The sequence below is a fragment of the Staurois parvus genome, unplaced genomic scaffold (genome assembly GCF_062004578.1).
Source record: "Staurois parvus isolate SC_StPar_1 unplaced genomic scaffold, SC_StPar_1.0 ptg000763l, whole genome shotgun sequence".
Classification (NCBI taxonomy): Eukaryota; Metazoa; Chordata; class Amphibia; order Anura; family Ranidae; genus Staurois; species Staurois parvus.
In genome coordinates, this window is record NW_028318559.1 from 688214 (window position 1) to 707098 (window position 18885).

Here is an 18885-nt window from a genome sequence, read left to right on the forward strand (position 1 = left end):
CGCATCTCTGCATTTCCTCTGCCCTGGACCTGTAGAGCACATGCAGCTAACTGCACCTTGTTGTACTACTGTACCAAGGGTGAGCGCCAATGCAGGCTCCAGTACAGGAGGTATTGTGACAGGCCAGCCCTGTGTCTTCATATGGAAGGGTCCAGGTAATGTCCCAAGGCTATTGCCAAAGGGCACTTTTTGCAAGCTGCAGGTGGTTGCCACAGTAGTTATAAGTGCAGTTGGGTGTCAGGGATACGGGTATGACCAGAAATGTGTGGACTGACACAGGGAAGTAGCTGTTATAGGGTTATTATGCAAATACTGTGACCCTACTTGCATATGGTAATATTGCATTGCCTTATACTTCCTGTTTCCTGTTCTGTGCCTGACCTGGATGTAGTTCTGTTGTACAACATGATTCCTCACACCAGCATCTTGTGTTGTCTGCATTCCTGTACATGAAACATGGTGTCAGAAGTGACTTGAATCAGTACTGAGCCTCTTGTTTGGAGCACAGCAGCTTTGGGAAACACAGGTTTGTGAACTACAGCCTGAGACTGTGGACTTTCTGATATTTGATAGCTCAGAGGCTTACGGACATTATGGCTGCCATGAATGGCATACCTCCCCCAGAGGGGATGAGAATGAGTGGAGATTGGAGCAGCAATTGGGAATCTTTCAGAGCTGAATTTGAAGATTATTCTCTGGCTACAGGCTTGAATGAGAAATCTGCAGTAGTGCAGGCAGCAACCCTGAGAAGAGTCATGGGCAGTGAATGCAGGCATGTGTATAAACACAATCTGACCCTCACAGCAGATCAGCAAGACAATGTTACAGCCATTCTAAATGCACTGGAAGCTTATTTCAAACCTGCTAAAAATGTAATTTATGAAAGGTATGTGTTTGGATGCTGCAAACAAGAAGAGGGAGAATCTTTTGATAACTTTGTTACACGCTTGAGAGAAAAGGCAGCAACTTGTGAATATGGTACACTCAGAGACGAATTGATAAGGGACAAAATTGTTCTTGGTATAGCTAGCTTGAGCACACGCAGGCGCCTCCTAAGAGAACATGAGTTAACTCTAAACGCAGCCATTGAGACGTGCCGTACAGCAGAGCTCGCTGACAGACGTCCGAAAGTTATGGAACAAGACAGACAGCAGACCAACAGCATAAACATTGCAATGCAGCATCGCAACATAAACAAACTTCAGCAACGCCGCCTGATTAGCACAAATACTGCCAACCCTACAGCTTGCAAATACTGTGGGACTGTGCATCAAAGAATTAAAGAGCAGTGTCCAGCTTATGGGAAGTCTTGTAAGTCTTGTGGAAGAACAAACCATTTTGCTAACGTTTGTTTGTCAAGTAAACAACGGCCATCAATAGGCAAATTACACAATGTGGAGAATACATCCGCATATGAGGAAGAGACACACACCACTGAAGTTATATACAGCAGTGAATTGATCGGCACTGTCCAATCCAGAGGAAAGAAATGGTTTGTCACTTCACATTTAAATAATAAGCCCCAATCCTGCCAGCTCGATTCAGGAGCAACTTGTGATGTAATGTGCTTAAGAGACAAAATGGTGTTAGCACCAGAAGCACGTCTACTGCCAACTGAGACCAGGTTAAAGTTATACTCAGGTGCGATTATGAAATCTCTAGGGCTCTTCAAGACAGAATGTGCCTTACGTGGACTAACACACAAGCTGGAGTTTGAAATTGTGGAAGCCTGCCAAAAGCCACTGTTGTCTGGCTCAACCTGTGAGCGTCTAGGGCTGATACGTTTCTCCATCCCTGCAGAGCTTAATGTGATGGACAATCTATCCAAGGGGCCCTTGACAAAACAACTGCTGCTAAAGGAATTTAGTGATGTGTTTACTGGGCCGGTGGAATCTGTACCAGGGGAAGTTCATTTCGACCTTGATGTGAGTGTCCCTCCAGTCCAATGTGCACCATGCAATGTGCCGGTGGCATTAAAACAAGCGGTTAAGGCACAGCTTGACCAGTATGAGGCCAATGGACACTTGGCACCAGTTACTGACCCAACTGACTGGATAAGTAACATGGTGATTGTAAGGAAGCCAAATAAGCTACGAATATGCATAGATCCCAAATTCTTAAATATGGCACTGAGACGATCTCACTACATCATGCCAACTCTCGAGGATGTCTTGTACAAGCTGCCTAAGGCACGTCTGTTCACACTTGTTGATGCCCGGGATGCATTTTTACAGTGTAAGTTGGATGATGCAAGTAGTTACATGACAACCTTCTGGACTCCGTGGGGCAGGAAAAGATGGCTCAAACTGCCTTTTGGAGTATCAGTTGCACCAGAGGTATATCAACGTAAACAACATGAACTATTGGCTGTACTCGGTGGTATTGAACCAATAGCTGATGACATCCTTGTGGTTGGCTGTGGGGACACAGATGAGGAAGCAGAGCAAGATCATGATGGCAAACTGCTGGCACTGATGAATCGTTGTAGGCAGGTAAAATTGAGACTTGGCATGAAAAAAACTGCAATTCAAGGTCAAAGAGGTCCGCTTTCATAGACACATTCTAACCTGGGAGGGTTTGAAGGCTGACCTAGAAAAAATCAGAGCCATACTGGATATGCCGCAGCCAGCAAATGTGAAATCCCTGCAACGCTTCATTGGATTTGTTACCTACCTAGCAAAATTCCTACCACACCTCTCAGAGGTCTGCGAGCCATTGAGAAGGCTTCTGGACAAGGATGCTGTTTGGCATTGGCTTCCTAAGCATGATAATGCAGTGCAGGACATCAAACGCTTGGTCACGGACACACCTGTCCTGAAGTACTATGACGTTACAAAACCTGTAACTATTCAAAGTGATGCAAGCAAAACTGGACTTGGGTGTTGCCTATTGCAAGCTGGCCAGCCTATCGCTTTTGCTTCAAGGGCACTGACTGTTACCGAGCAAAACTACGCACAAATAGAAAAGGAGTGTCTGAGTATAGTGTTTGCCTGCCAGCGCTTTCATCACTACCTCTATGGGCGCGACGAGATCACGGCAGAAACTGACCATAAACCTCTGATTTCTATTTTCAAGAAACCCCTTTTGTGTGCACCCAAACGTCTACAGAGCATGTTGCTCACGTTACAAAACTATTGCCTAAATGTTGTCTATAAACCTGGTCCTGAAATGTACATTAGTAACACTCTTAGCAGAGCTACAGCATCAGGTGGTACACCTGAGTATGCACAACACACAGTTTGCAATGTTCAACGGGACCTGGATGTCCTGTCACAGATTAATCATTCAGACTATTTAAACGTCACGGACCAACGATTGCTTCAGATAAAACAGCACACTGAAACTGATGAGAGTTTGCAGGCTCTTAAATATGTTGTTCTGAATGGTTGGCCTGATTCCAAGTTGGAAGTGTCATTACTTGTGAGAGAATATTGGACTTTCAGAGATGAAATCGCCATTCAGGATGGTATACTGTACAAGGGGCCAAGGGTCATCATTCCTAAATCTTTAAGATCAGAGATGCTGACTCGTATTCATGCCAGTCACATTGGCGGAGAAGCATGCTATAGGCAAGCACGTGATACCCTATACTGGCCCAACATGCAGAATGAGATTAGAGACTTTGTTAGCTGGTGCTCGGCATGCAATGAATATGCGCAGGCACAACAGAAAGAACCTATGATGTTGCATGTGCTGCCCACCCAGCCTTGGCAAATTGTAAGCATGGACTTGCTGAATTATGCTGGCCAGGATTTTCTACTAATTGTTGATCACTATTCTGACTTTTGGGAGATTGAGCTACTTCCTGACCTGTCTGCTGATACTAAAATCAAGCGTTGTAAAGCACAGTTTGCATGTTATGGCCAGCCGGATAGATTAATCTCGGATAATGGACCTCAATTTGTATGTGAGCAATTCAGACGGTTCTCTAAAGATTGGGGATTCGAGCATGTTACCTCATCCCCGAGGCACCCGCAAGCAAATGGCAAAGCGGAATCGGCTGTCAAGATAGTGAAGAATCTTTGTAAGAAGGCCAAGTTTGATGGTACTGATCCGTGGAAGGCCATTCTACATTGGAGGAACACCCCATCTGTAGGCATGGACAGTAGTCCTGCACAGCGCTTGATGTCTAGGAGACTGAAGACTTCATTGCCTGTGGCCAACATATTACTTGATCCTTGTGTGGTTACAGGTGTCCCGGAGAAACTGCAGCGGAGGAAACAGATTGCCAAGCTGTCATACGATGTGTCTGCTAAAGACCTACCTGAACTAAGCATTGGAGAGCCAATCCGTATGAAGCCGCTTCCAGGTGACAGGACCGGTCACTGGAGACTGGGTTCCTGTGTTCAGAGAGTTGCTCCTCGATCATATCTTGTGGATGTAGAAGGCAGTCTTTACCGCCGCAATCGAGTGGACCTGCGAAAGGCAGAACGATTCACCACACAAGCCTATGAGCATCCTGCACGTGATCCTCCTGAGGTGCTCAATGCCCCGAGTCCTACTGGACCATATACTCAAAGCAGAGAGAACTCTGCTGTCATATCGGGATACAATGAGGATGACAAAATGCAGTCACATATCCCGTCAAGTTCTTCTTTGCCAAACACACCAGCCAGGAAAGAGGGTAGCTCCTTATCAACACCTTCTGGAGCTGAACGGATTTCCCCAGGCAAAATCCCTGTGGTCTTGCGTAGTGGTCAAGTTTCAAGACCACCAGATAGACTCAATCTGTAGTGTATCTACCAGTAACACAGTATGCCATGTTCAAGACTGTTCAGGATCTGTTTTAGTTTAATTGTTTATAAGGTTTGAATTGAATGTAAAAAAGGGAGATGTTATAAAGTTATTATGCAAATACTGTGACCCTACTTGCATATGGTAATATTGCATTGCCTTATACTTCCTGTTTCCTGTTCTGTGCCTGACCTGGATGTAGTTCTGTTGTACAACATGATTCCTCACACCAGCATCTTGTGTTGTCTGCATTCCTGTACATGAAACAGTAGCAGGCTTCAGGAATGATGTAATAATAATATAATTTATTATTAGCTGCCTAAATATACAAAACGCACAGTTAACAAAACCAACCTTCCACTAATATCAATATGTGCAGGAACACAGGCGTAGTCAGGGCTGGAGAGGTGGAATGGTCAGGCAGGCCATAAGGTACTGTCAGGCACCGCCTGGCGGGATCTCTAGTGACCCACAGAACGGGATTCCCCAGGGCGCGGAGTCTAAGCCCCAGTCTGCCTTTTCACCAGAGCCCGATGGTGGGGATGGACTTGGCGCAGGACTGAGACCAGGTCGCGGCCGCTGAGTGCACCCAACTGTGGTAGAGGGGTCCGCCGAGGGTATGTACCGGGGGAGAGCCTGATGTGAAGGGGCTGGCAGGATCGGACAGTAGTGACTGGATTCGTGCGGGATGGATCGATGACAGTATGGAGTGTAGCGTAGTCAGACAAGCCGGGTCGGTAACAGTGGAAGCAAATCAGAACAGAGCAGCAGGCAAAGAGTAAATGGGTCACGAGCCAAGGTACGGCAACAGGAAGTCAAACAGCATAGGAGTAGGCAAAAGAGCAGGAGACGGTCAACAGGAATCAGGATCGGGCTGGGCAGCGGACAGAAGCACATCGGTCTGGGCAGCGGACAGAGGCACATCGGACTGGGCAGCGGACAGAGAACATCGGGCTGGGCAGCAGACAGAGGCACATCGGGCTGGGCAGCAGGCACCGGGTCGTCGGGCTGGGCAACAGGCACCGGGTCGTCGGGCTGGGCAGCAGGCATTGGGTCAGGCCATAAGGTACTGTCAGGCACCGCCTGGCGGGATCTCTAGTGACCCACAGAACGGGATTCCCCAGGGCGCGGAGTCTAAGCCCCAGTCTGCCTTTTCACCAGAGCCCGATGGTGGGGATGGACTTGGCGCAGGACTGAGACCAGGTCGCGGCCGCTGAGTGCACCCAACTGTGGTAGAGGGGTCCGCCGAGGGTATGTACCGGGGGAGAGCCTGATGTGAAGGGGCTGGCAGGATCGGACAGTAGTGACTGGATTCGTGCGGGATGGATCGATGACAGTATGGAGTGTAGCGTAGTCAGACAAGCCGGGTCGGTAACAGTGGAAGCAAATCAGAACAGAGCAGCAGGCAAAGAGTAAATGGGTCACGAGCCAAGGTACGGCAACAGGAAGTCAAACAGCATAGGAGTAGGCAAAAGAGCAGGAGACGGTCAACAGGAATCAGGATCGGGCTGGGCAGCGGACAGAAGCACATCGGTCTGGGCAGCGGACAGAGGCACATCGGACTGGGCAGCGGACAGAGAACATCGGGCTGGGCAGCAGACAGAGGCACATCGGGCTGGGCAGCAGGCACCGGGTCGTCGGGCTGGGCAACAGGCACCGGGTCGTCGGGCTGGGCAGCAGGCATTGGGTCGTCGGGCTGGGCAGCGGGCACCGGGTCGTCGGGCTGGGCAGCGGACACTGGGTCACCTGGCAGGACAGCGGGCACCGGGTCACCTGGCAGGACAGCAGGCACCGGGTCACCTGGCAGGACAGCAGGCACCGGGTCGTCTGGCAGGACAGCGGGCACCGGGTCGTCTGGCAGGACAGCGGGCACCGAGTCGTCTGGCAGGACAGCGGGCACCGGGTTGCCTGGCAGGACAGCGGGCACCGGGTCGTCTGGCAGGACAGCGGGCACCGGGTCGTCTGGCAGGACAGCGGGCACCGGGTCGTCTGGCAGGACAGCGGGCACCGGGTCTTCTGGCAGGACAGCGGGCACCGGGTCTTCTGGTAGGGCAGCAAGCCCCGGGTCATCTGGCAGAACAGCGGGCTCTGGGTCATCTGGCAGGACAGCGGGCATTGGGTCATCTGGCAGGACAGCTGGCACCGGGTCATCTGGCAGGACAGCAGGCACCGGGTCATCTGGTCACCTGGCTCGACAGAGGGCATCGGGTCACCTGGCTCGACAGCGGGCATCGGGTCACCTGGCTCGACAGCGGGCACTGGGTCATCTGGCTTGCCAGCGGGCACCAGGTCATCTGGCTCGACAGCGGGCACCGGGTCATCAGGCATTGGTTCATCTGGCTTGACAGCGGGCATCGGGTCATCTGGCAGAACAGCGGGCTCCGAGTCATCTGGCTCGACAGCGGGCACCGGGTCATCTGCCAGGACAGCGGGCACCGGGGCATCGGGCTGGACAGCGGGCACCGGGGCATCAGGCTGGACAGCGGGCACCGGGGCATCAGGCTGGACAACGGACACCGGGGCATCAGGCTGGACAACGGACACCGGGGCATCAGGCTGGATAACGGGCATCGGGACATCAGGCTGGATAACGGGCATCGGGTCATCAGGCCGGATAGGATCATCAGGCTGGGTAGCGGGCACCAGATCATCAGACGGGATAGGATCATCAGGCTGGATAGGGTCATAGGGCTGGATAGGGTCATCGGGCTGGATAGGGTCATCGGGCTGGATAGGGTCATCAGGCTGGGTAGCGGGCACCAGATCATCAGATGGGATAGGATCATCAGGCTGGATAGGGTCATCAGGCTGGATAGGATCATCAGGCTGGGTAGGATCATCATGCTGGGTAGCGGACACTGGGTCATCAGTCATCGGGCGGGATAACAGAAAGTGGGTTCTCAGACGGCAGGCTGACCGATTTGGATACTGGCAGAATGGTACTGGTTGGAAAGAATTTTCGCTTCTTCTTGGGTTTAGTTACTGAAGCACTGCAAGTAAATGCAAGTCTGTAAATGGAGGGAGCAGCTGAAGACAGAGAAGAGCTGGAGGATGGAACAGAGGAGGAAGCAGTTGATACAGAGGGTTTCTTTACAGGGTTAAAGGCAGGATAGGTGCAGCGAGTGCAGTACTCTCTGTCTTCTATTGCACATCAGGTCAAAGGAGGTCAAACAGCATAGGAGTAGGCAGAAGAATAGTCAGGGACGAGCAAGGAGTCAGAGCAGGAGACGGTCAACAGGAATCAGGATCAGGCAGGGTCGGCAACAAGGTAACTTCTCTCAGGAACAGATGCACAGGAAACTAGGAACAAGATACAGGGGCTCATGGGAAAACACCAAGGCGCTGATTGCAGGCCTGGTCCTGCTTAAATACACCTCCTGCAATCAGCCTCAGGTGATGGCTTGATTGCAGGAGTGAGATCCTGGCTGCTGAAAGCACCCGCTGGAAAGCACCAGTACTGCAGCCCACACAGCAGGTGAGCCCCAGCACCATCAGCGGTGAGTCCATTCCTGACACTGGGTTTCGAAAGGGATTTCTCAGTGTGAGGATTAGCAAGGAATCTTAAAGTACTGTAGAATACCTCTAATAAACCAGAAACCTGTTTCAATTCGAGAGAAACTGCCCATCAACTAAGAACACTGGCAAAAATTAAGGATGGCCGGTAATGGGAGGGGTTATATGGGTTTTCCTAAGAGCTTTGTTTGCCAGTGTCTTCACCTGAAGGTGGCAGCATATAACCCATGGTCTTGATTAATGGAAGCCTGTGTTCTGTACTGTACATTTAAGAAAAGGATTTTACTGTAAGTTCGACATTTGTATTTCACTTTTTTTTTTTTTAGACAACAGTATGGGTAATCCCCTTTAAGACAGGCTGCTTCTCCCATCATCAGTTATTAATGCCCTAGGTACCAATTACTTTCTATTACAGATGGCATGCTGTAACATTCATCAACTCTTCCAATCTCTGCTCCCCATTTTTTTCTCATTATAATACTGGCAGAAATATTAAACAATGCACTTGTGAATAGTCCAGGCAACTTTCATGAAAAAAAGTGATCAAGTATTGCCACAATCAGATTTGGCACATTTTATTCTTTGTATAGCAACCTTCTGAGACAGGTAAACAAAGTAAAATTATACTTTTCTTTTCCTACTTCATACAAGTTTATTTTACCTCTGTTTATAGCTAAAGATATCAAGCACACTTTTTACAATATCTTCAGGTTTTACTTATAAAATTATCTGTAAAGTGGAAAAAAAAGCCTAACTAACTCTTCTTAAAAATGTTCCCTCTCTTTCCTTCTACTTATCCAGAATACCCTGTGTAAAAACAATCTGTATACTTACCCTTTCTAAACTGGTCCAGTCACATGATCCTGCAGCTCTAGCTCCCTTGTAAGGGAGCACTCAACAACAGCAGTGAATTCCAGGAGCCGTGATATGGGCTCCCATGGCCCAGCCATTGTTAATGCTCCCTGGAGTTGTAGGATCCCATGACCAAGCCGAAGTAGGTTAAATAGAGGTACAGAGAGATTTTTTTTTTTTTTTTTTTTAACACATGGTATGCAGGAACTAGGAGGAGTGGAGAGGGAATGTTTTTCAAAGTGGTTGTAAACCTCTGACATTAAATATGGACAACACATAATATGCTGTGTACTTGTCTCTATCCAAACCACTGAGTGTGATTTCTCTATGTTGTCTTGTTCCTCTATTAGCTGAATGAATCACTTCTGACAGCTTTTCCCAACTCCAAGAGATAATTGGTAACTGGGAGGAGAGCTCCAGCACACAACCTGTGATTGACAACCACAGCTGTGTACTGTCGGGTGGGTGTGGGTCCCTTCCTTCCAATCACAGCTCAGAGCTCTCCTCACTGAGCTCTGCAGCATAAGACTTTAGCTCACCTCCTCCTGCTTTTCAGAGCTGAGAGATGCTGTGTAAAATGTGCATTTCCTATCTTGTATGGGCCTGGGGGCGTATATGTGCCTGTATTAAAACCTGTGGAGCCGTAATTTAAATCAATACTTGAAAGTTTGAATATACCCATTTGAGGTTGGGCTTCTGCAGGATACATATACATATACCACAATTGACGTCCAGACGTCCTTACTTGACATAGTTTTTAATATGTGTCTTGTATGTGTATATGTATATTGTGGTTACTGAGCACTGTGTGTTACTTTAATATAACTACATCGCAAATCATTATGCAAAGAATTGAATAAATGTCATTTTAATTCATTACAGTCTGATACAAGCCTCGTTTGCTGTCCAATTAACCACTTGTCTCATGGGATGGGCTCTACCCACTCATGCAATGTTTTTATAGTTGTAGTGAAACCTGCCTTGGTAAGATAGGCAATCTGTTTTGTACTTTAGAAGCATCTTTAATTAGAGGAAGGGAGCTGTGTCAATATAGGACCTTGCTTTGGTGCAGGGGAACAGCTATTACCCTGAGCGTTTTGCTGGTTTTCCTCAGTGCCAACAGTGGAACAAATTTTATTCAGCTCCTCTATGCTTTGTTCCTGCCATTGCTAGGTGAGAGGATCCTCTTTGGGATACTCACAAAATGCATGTATAATGGGAGGGTATTTGCAAGTCTGGGAAAGGAGATGCTATAACCCAGCAGCTGACCAATGTCCTGTGGCTGTGACTCTGGAAAGGCAGACATTCAGGAGATTAGCAGATGAGCTTCTTGTGGTTTCTGTGGAAATGTCAGGCACAAGTGTGTAAGCCAGTAGGCGTATTGTAACTAAATCACCTTCCAAGCAGGAACACTGGGGGAAAAACCCACCAAATATGAAAAGGTAAATGCTATAAAAACATTACCTACCTCCAAGCAGAGTAGAAACCTTTACAGAAGGATGTAAACAATCTAAACTGAATAACGCCCAACATGTAAAAATAGGACCAGGTCATAAATACAGGGATGCCCTTGTTTTACGTTATCCATGCTGCAGGTTCCCGGAGATGACCAAATTTCACCCATCATGGTAGGAATATCCCCAACAGGGTTTTCACTGTCTGGGTGCCATACAAATGGACCACAGTCCTAGACAACACCCTGCAGCTAACCACACCTAGTTACATCCTGTGTACTAAACACTATAAGCCATCCCCACTGCTGGGTCTGGGTTCCGAAGACGTACGTTGAGGGTAACTGATCTGGAAACAGCTACTGAGCCCTGAGGCAATAAGCAGTTGGATCTTGATAAGTCCGTCAAAGTAGACAAGAAAAATAAAAAGAATAGGTTAGAAACATCTCCAGAGGAGAAAGGTTTAACCACCATATGACACTAGCAAAAAAATGGTATCCCATGGAGTGGGTGGGGTTATACGAAAGTGCACTGGGGGTGTCCCCAGCAAACTTTTGCTAGTGTCCATCATTGTCAAATCACCTGAAGGTAGTGCATATAACCCAAGGTCTATGAATACACATCCTTTGTACTGAACAATTAAAATAAAAGTATTGTTGTTAACGCATGACTGGTTGGTTGAAGTTGACACTGCTTCATTTTTGCATTCACTTCACAGCTCAGTTCGCATTCACTTTCATAACTGAAGAATCTATTTCTTTAGTAAGCTTTAGTTAACCATTTTTCATTTTTTTATTTCATCCTATGTTACATTTGGTGAGTGTTATAAAGAGACAGATGTATTACAGAACTATAGCAGGAGAAAAACCCAGACTGCATGTGCTATATGTCCACATCCCAGCAAATCATGTACAACTATCAACAACATATATAAAAAATCTATTACACATTAAAAATTACTTTCCACGTAGGGGTTCACAACATGCAAAGATTCCAATTACAATTCACATGTGGACTCTATGCATTTAAGGAATCCTTCTTTAGGAGACATGTGACAGAATCAATACACTGGAAACCACTCCAAATATGTAATAGAATAATATCAATCAGTAGGGTAGACTAAAATTCATAGCATTCGTATGTTGCCCATAGAGGTGCAAATGAGTAGACCAAGGTGAAGCCACTGTCTCTTGGGTGGGAAATTCAGGTACAGTTGTGACCAAAATTATTCAACCCCCAATGCTGTAAAGGGGTTTAGGGACTATAGTGTACATTTGGAATTGTATTCAGAATCAAATCCTACAAGGACGTTGTAACTACCCAAATGCAACTAAAATGACATCAATTGTTTATGTAATACAGTAGTAAATGGTTCTTATGTGGTTTCTTCATTGCCACAATTATTCAACCCCTTAAAGACTACCACTCTGAAGAACAGAGGTTCATACAGGTGCTTTCCATCAGGTATTGAAAACACCTGTGGATGTCACCGAGCAGCAATCAAGCATAATAAGCACCAATTAGGCAGCTTTAAAATGACTGTGATACTCAGCTCCTTCTAGACATTTACTGGTGTGGTTACAAACATGGTGAAGGCAAGAGAATGGTCCAGGAAGACAAGAGAAGAGGTGATTTCTCTTCACAGGAAGGGCAATGGCTATAAGAAGATTGCAAAGATGTTAAACATACCAAGAGACACCTTAGGAAGCATCATTCGCAAATTCAAGGCAAAGGGCACTGTTGAAACGCTACCTGGTCGTGGCAGAAAGAAGATGCTGACTTCGACTGCTGTGCGCTACCTGAAGCGTAGAGTGGAGAGAAGTCCCCGTGTGACTGCTGAGGAACTGAGAAAAGATTTGTCAGATGTGGGTACAGAAGTTTCAGCCCAGACAATAAGACGCACACTGCGTAATGAAGGCCTCCGTGCCAGAACTCCCAGGCGTACCCCCTTGCTGTCTCCAAAGAATAAGAAGAGTCGACTGCAGTATGCCAAAAGCCATGTGGACAAACCACAAAAGTTGTGGGATAGTGTTCTGTGGACTGATGAAACAAAATTAGAACTGTTTGGGCCCATGGATCAACGCTATGTTTGGAGGAGGAAGAACAAGGCCTATGATGAAAAGAACACCTTGCCTACTGTGAAGCATGGTGGAGGGTCAATCATGCTTTGGGGCTGTTTTGCTTCTGCAGGTACAGGGAAGCTTCAGCGTGTGCAAGGTACCATGAATTCTCTTCAGTACCAGGAGATATTGGATGGAAACGTGATGCAGTCCGTCACACACCTGAGGCTTGGGAGACGTTGGACCTTTCAACAGGACAATGATCCCAAGCATACCTCCAAGTCCACTAGAGCATGGTTGCAGAGGAAAGGCTGGAACATTTTGGAGTGGCCATCGCAGTCACCAGACTTAAATCCGATTGAGAACCTCTGGTGGGACTTAAAGAAAGCAGTTGCAGTGCGCAAGCCTAAGAATGTGACTGAACTGGAGGCCTTTGCCCATGAAGAATGGGCGAAGATACCCGTAGATCGCTGCAAGACACTTGTGTCAAGCTATGCTTCACGTTTAAAAGCTGTTATAACTGTAAAAGGATGCTGTACTAAGTACTAAGATTGAATGTCACTTGGGGGTTGAATAAAACTGATAATGCTGTGAGCACAGAAAAGACATTTGTGGTTATTTCATTATAACTGTTATGTTATATTTGTCTGACCTACAAGTGCCTCTTTAATGTAAATGTAAGCAAGATGACTGAATGATCAAAAGCAATGTCAAACTGGCCAAAACACTCAATTTCAGTGGGGGTTGAATAATTTTGGTCACAACTGTATATTCAGTAAACAGCCAATGGTCGTGTATACATATTCTTAAAAGAGAAGGACCAACTTCCCAATGGGGAGCCATCCAGACCCAATGTAAGTAAGATACTATAAAGACAGCATAGTAGTCAAGGCACATAAATTCCAAAGTGGGGGCTCTTGATAAGTAACTTAGAAACAAACTCAGTTCACATAAATCAGTATGTACAGGCTGGCTTGCTTTTCTGCATTTGTCAATGCTCTTTCTCTGACTTGATCCTCACAGAGTCTGTCCTCCATGGTCACACAGAATCTAGATATCTTCTGGCCCACATTTACTATACTTATAAGGTGGTTGAAGTACTTTTTTAATTATTGTGTATATCATTGAATGCTCAATGTCTGTGACAAACTTCAATTCACTGTACAGCCTCTACTTCTGTTTTGTAAAAAAAAAAAAAGACCAAATCTGGGCTTAAATTTCAATGACGCCACCCTACTTCAAGGGAAAATGCTTGTTTTTTTGTCTGGGGGTAGAAGAAGAATGTGTATTATTAACCTTACTTCTTGCTCCAGCAGGCTCCCTCCATATGTGCAACCAGTCCCCTAAAGCCTCCTCTCTAGGATGTTCTGGCAACAGTCCCAAGCTTACTTCCTCACATACAATGCAGAACTAATCATTAAAGGAGCTGCCAAAAGCCCAGAGCATTAGGAAGAAGAGGAGAGCACCAGAAAAATGCCAGAGCAAAGCATATGGCAAGCAATAAAGCCTTTTCCTCTATCCCTCCAAAGCTTTTGGGTGTTTAACCACTACAAGTGTTTTTTTCCATCCCAGAATCGGGCATTCTAGAAATTAAGATATGGTTTTCAAGCAATACCTTCAACACTCCTTAAATTATTTAAAATCCATACCTTTCTTCCAGCAGCTTCGTTTCCAATTCCATTTGATCTAATTTGGATTTTAGTGAAGCTACAGTATCAGTCTTCTTTTGCAAGGCAGTTTCTGCTTCCTAAACAAAAAAGTTAACAGTTAATTAGCACATAGAACATTACCCATTGTTTACTGCAGTACAAAACTCAAATCCCTTTCTTGTGATGTGCACCATACATAACATAACTATGACTTTGAGGGTACTTAGCCAATTAGTGGGACTGTGCAAAACATAAAGCCCTCTGCTTTATATGGCCAGTTTTATTTTTTGTTTAGGGTGGATCAAAGCAGTTATAATATATAGGCATTTTCAACATATGCACTGCATAATGGGCTAGCTTTTTAGTTATTGGGAAGGTTCTCCTATAAAAGAAGAAATATTATTTTTTTTAAAATCAAAGTATACTTACTTTGACTTTTTGGCACATTTGAAGATTTATAGATTTTACATCATCCAACTGTTTCCGTAGAACTATTAGAGAATCTTGTTTTTCATGGATATCTTTTTCAAGCAGTTTCATGGCCATTTCCATTTCTGTCTTTATTGCAAGCTGAAGTTCTAGCTCTTTTTCTTGTTCCTAACAGAATCAGGAAAAACCATTATAATTTTTAATATATACAGTATTTCAAAATATCTTCAATATTTGGAAAAAAAGATTGCAAATTTGGATATTCTCCAGCTGCATACTGAATTCTGCTAACATTGGACATTCTCTCTACCATCTATTGGACAGATCTAGATACCGAAGAGTTACAGGTTTTATATGGTATTGTGGAATGACTACAAAAAGATCCCTCCTATTACAATTAGACAATGGAATCCCATTTTTTATGGAAATCCTCTGTAAGAAAATATCTTATCAAGCAGCTATCTGACATGAAAACCACTGTATGGGTATCAACACAAAAAAAAACAAAACTTTCATTTGACGATGCTGAATTTGATAACTGCAATTTTAATTCCTCATACATAATAATTTTCGCATTAGAGATGACTGAAAATTCTTGAAACACGTTACTGGCAAACAAATGTTGACCAATCTGATTTATCATCTTAGCTTTATTATGGACAAAAATAAAGATCCATACATTCCAAAGTGCAAATGTAAGTGTTGAGCAGGGGTGCATGTATAAACAAAAAGTATTGTTTGCACTGATGAACACTGTGGCATTCAGAAAACTGTAGTGTACGTCTAAAAAAAAAAAAAGTTCAAGTATACTTATACCTAAACATCTTTAGCGGCTACAGTACTCATTTTATTTCTTTATTACAAACTAATATTTTCCCTATATGCAATGTATCTTAGATTGTACACCCCTTGAGGGTTAGGGACTGATGTGAATGTACAATATATATGTAAAAGTGCTGCGTAAATTGATGGCGCTATACAAGTACTTGAAATAAATAAAATAAATAAAAATATTTACTAACAAAATTTAATGGTTATTTACGTCGCTCACTTACCTGTCGGGCTTGTTTTTCAACTTTCAGTTGCTTCCAAATTTCATTGTACATTTCATCCAGTCCTTGACGTGACTGTTTATAGGTTTCTAATTCAACCTTTGTATCCTGAAGGTTTACCTGTAAAACATAAATGCTGCAATTAAAAATGATTCCTATGCTATAACGTTGGAAAACAGAAATAAATCCCACTTGCAACATAGGTTTCAAAGATCCAAGATACTTGTAAATAACTAATACATTGCTCATGCCTCAATAATCCATTCTGACATCTTGTCTTCTAAACACAGGTACTGAAGTAGAGTGTAATCAACAGAACTGATGCTGCAGGGCAAGCGTGTTTCTACAGTTATTATAAAAAAGGGATACAAAAACACTTCAGAAAAGATATACATAAACCCCACTACAAAATATCCTCTAATTACCTTTATTCTAAAGAATTCACATTACCTGCCTGAGCTCTTCCGTCTAACACATATCACCCTTTGTTGGACTTAATTGTAGAGGGCACAGTTCAGATGGGTGATATGATTTCTTTGGAATGGTCTACTAAGTATTGGAGTGCGAAGTACGTATCTTTCTTGAAGCAAATTATGGTTGAAGAGTACAGACCTGTGAAACAGCTGGTACCTTGAGGTGGAGCGAAGGGATTGCAGAGGCCTAGAGAAGATCACTGAGGGGTTGTGACTGATGCAAAAAACCATTACAAAGATATACACTGTACATATAATACATGTGCTACAAATAGAAAAACGCTACAATTTTGGTAATGGTAATGGCTAAAATAGAGTTGTAATAATACCTGCACAGAGCCAGAGTCATTGGCATGAGAATGGGAGCTCATCTCTGCTCTATTCTTAGGTAAACAACCACAGAGACCAATCATTTTTAGGCCTGCTTTGGGGGCATTCTTCCCAGACCACCAGTTTTAATAGGGCCCCTCTCTTAATGGCTGTAAAGTGTTGACATTATTTTAGATTTTTAATCAAATTTAAAAAGGAACGACAGATTGCAAAAGATAGCAGGACAAACCCCCCAAAATTCTTCAAATACATTATAACTAAAAAGGTCAGGAGTGAGCATGTAGGCCCATTACAAAATAATCTAGAGTGTGTGAAAGGGGACAAAGAGAAGGCAAATTTATGAAATATCTTCTTCAGCTGTCTATACAAAGGAGCATGGGGGAGCTCTTGTCCATAATGGGCATGGTATTGACACAGCCCCAAATGATCCACATTGGCTTGCAATTGATATGATCCAGAAATATTTAGACAGAATAAAGGTGAATAAAGCACCTGGACTGCATGGCATACACCCACGAGTTCTTGAAGAATTGAGGTCTGTCATTTCAAAGCCATTGTTTCTCATTTCTAGAGACTCTTTAATGACTGGCATAGTACCACTGGATTGGCATAAGACCAATGTGGTGTCTATTTTTAAAAAGGGGTCAAAATCTTTACCAAGTAATTATAGACTGTTAGTTTAACTTATATAGTTGGGAAGATACTGGAGAGTTTAATAAAAGACCACATAGATGAGTTCTTAAATGTGATTCTTGTGAGCTACTATGGTGTATTTAAATTAACTGATAAATTTAATTAGGTGGGTATAATAAACTAAAAAATATTTTTAAGTGACTAAATTAATAAATATATGAATTGAATCAGTGGGTCGCCTACACTATACACATACCCATACCAATGTGTCTTTATCTAATTAAAAAAACACTTTGTGTCGCGCTCCACTAACAATATACACACAAATCAATTAGTGCAAAACAAAAAACTGAGTTCTAATATATTTCTATAACGTGATATTAACAATCACGCTAGTGCTGCATGCATATATTCACATATAAAGTCCTCAGAAGGAATCCTCAAAACAATCCGTGATCCTATAGTGTCTTCTGTAGTATATTGAAAAATAAATAAATAAAATATAGTCCACCAAATTTATATATGTATGCTATGCTCCTTCACCAGTTGTGCTCTCACCTGATGTATATGACCAAACCGTTAAGTGAGGTCATACAAGCTTGTGTCCCTTTAAGTGGGCTCAGATTTGGACAAATGGATAAATCCCTGTATCCCGTGACATCAGAGGCCCTCCCCTACGCGTTACGCCACCAGGTCACATGGCCTCATCAGTGGGAATTTCTCCTAATGAAGCCACGTGGCCCGGTGGCGTAACGCGCAGGGGAGGGCCTCTGATGTCACAACGCTTAAAGGCAAACTACACAGCTACACTACACTAAAAACCAAGCAAAATTGTATCAAAGGCGATTTTTTATTGTTTTACGTGTAAGTGCACTATATTTATCTAATAAATCTTTTAAAAAAAAAAGGAGGATAAGGCACTATATTTTCTTTTCAATTACATGGAACACACATATATGGAGGAAAATGTCTGAAAGGAGCCAAGAGATCCCCTAGTGGGAAGAGGGATAACTCCATCCATCCATCCTCAGGAAAAAAATCTCTTGATAACGGCGAGACCCCCTGCTGGAAAAAGGAAAAAACTCCATTCATCCATCTGGGATACAGGGATTTATCCATTTGTCCAAATCTGAGCCCACTTAAAGGGACACAAGCTTGTATGACCTCACTTAACAGTTTGGTCATATACATCAGGTGAAGGAGCACAGCATACATATAGTGAGGAACAGAAGTATTTGAACACCCTGCGATTTTGCAAGTTCTCCCACTTAGAAATCATGGTGGGGTTTGAAATTCACATTGTAGGTGCATTCCCACTCTGAGAGACAGAATTAAATACAAAATTCAGGAAATCACATTGTATGATTTTTAAAGAATTTATTTGTCTTGCACTGCTGAACATAAGTATATGAACACCTAAGAAACAGCAAGAATTCTGGCTCTCAAAAACCTGTTACTGTGCCTTTAAAAAGTCCACCTCTACTCCACTCATTAATCTAACTAAGTAGTACCTGTCTGAGCTCTTTAAAGACACCTGTCCACCCCACAGTCAGTCAGTCAGACGCCAACTACTACCAAAGGCAAGACCAAAGAGCTGTCAAAGGACACCAGACACAAAATTGTGGACCTCCACAAGGCTGGAAAGGGCTACGGGGCAATTGCCAAGCAGCTTGGTGAAAATAGATCAACTGTTGGAGCAACTGTTAGAA

At 44.2% G+C, this 18885-nt stretch overlaps 1 protein-coding gene across 1 annotated transcript in view; it reads right to left on the minus strand.

Annotated features, from left to right (window-relative positions):
• LOC149444920 (RUN and FYVE domain-containing protein 1-like) overlaps positions 1-18885 on the minus strand; it is a 233999-nt gene that overhangs the window by 77924 nt on the left and 137190 nt on the right. Inside the window, exons 11-13 of the mRNA XM_089654398.1 lie at positions 15744-15860; positions 14689-14856; positions 14260-14357 (exon numbers count right to left, since the gene is read on the minus strand). Coding sequence (XP_089510524.1) covers positions 14260-14357; positions 14689-14856; positions 15744-15860 — 383 coding nt within the window. The remainder of the gene's footprint in view (positions 1-14259; positions 14358-14688; positions 14857-15743; positions 15861-18885) is intronic.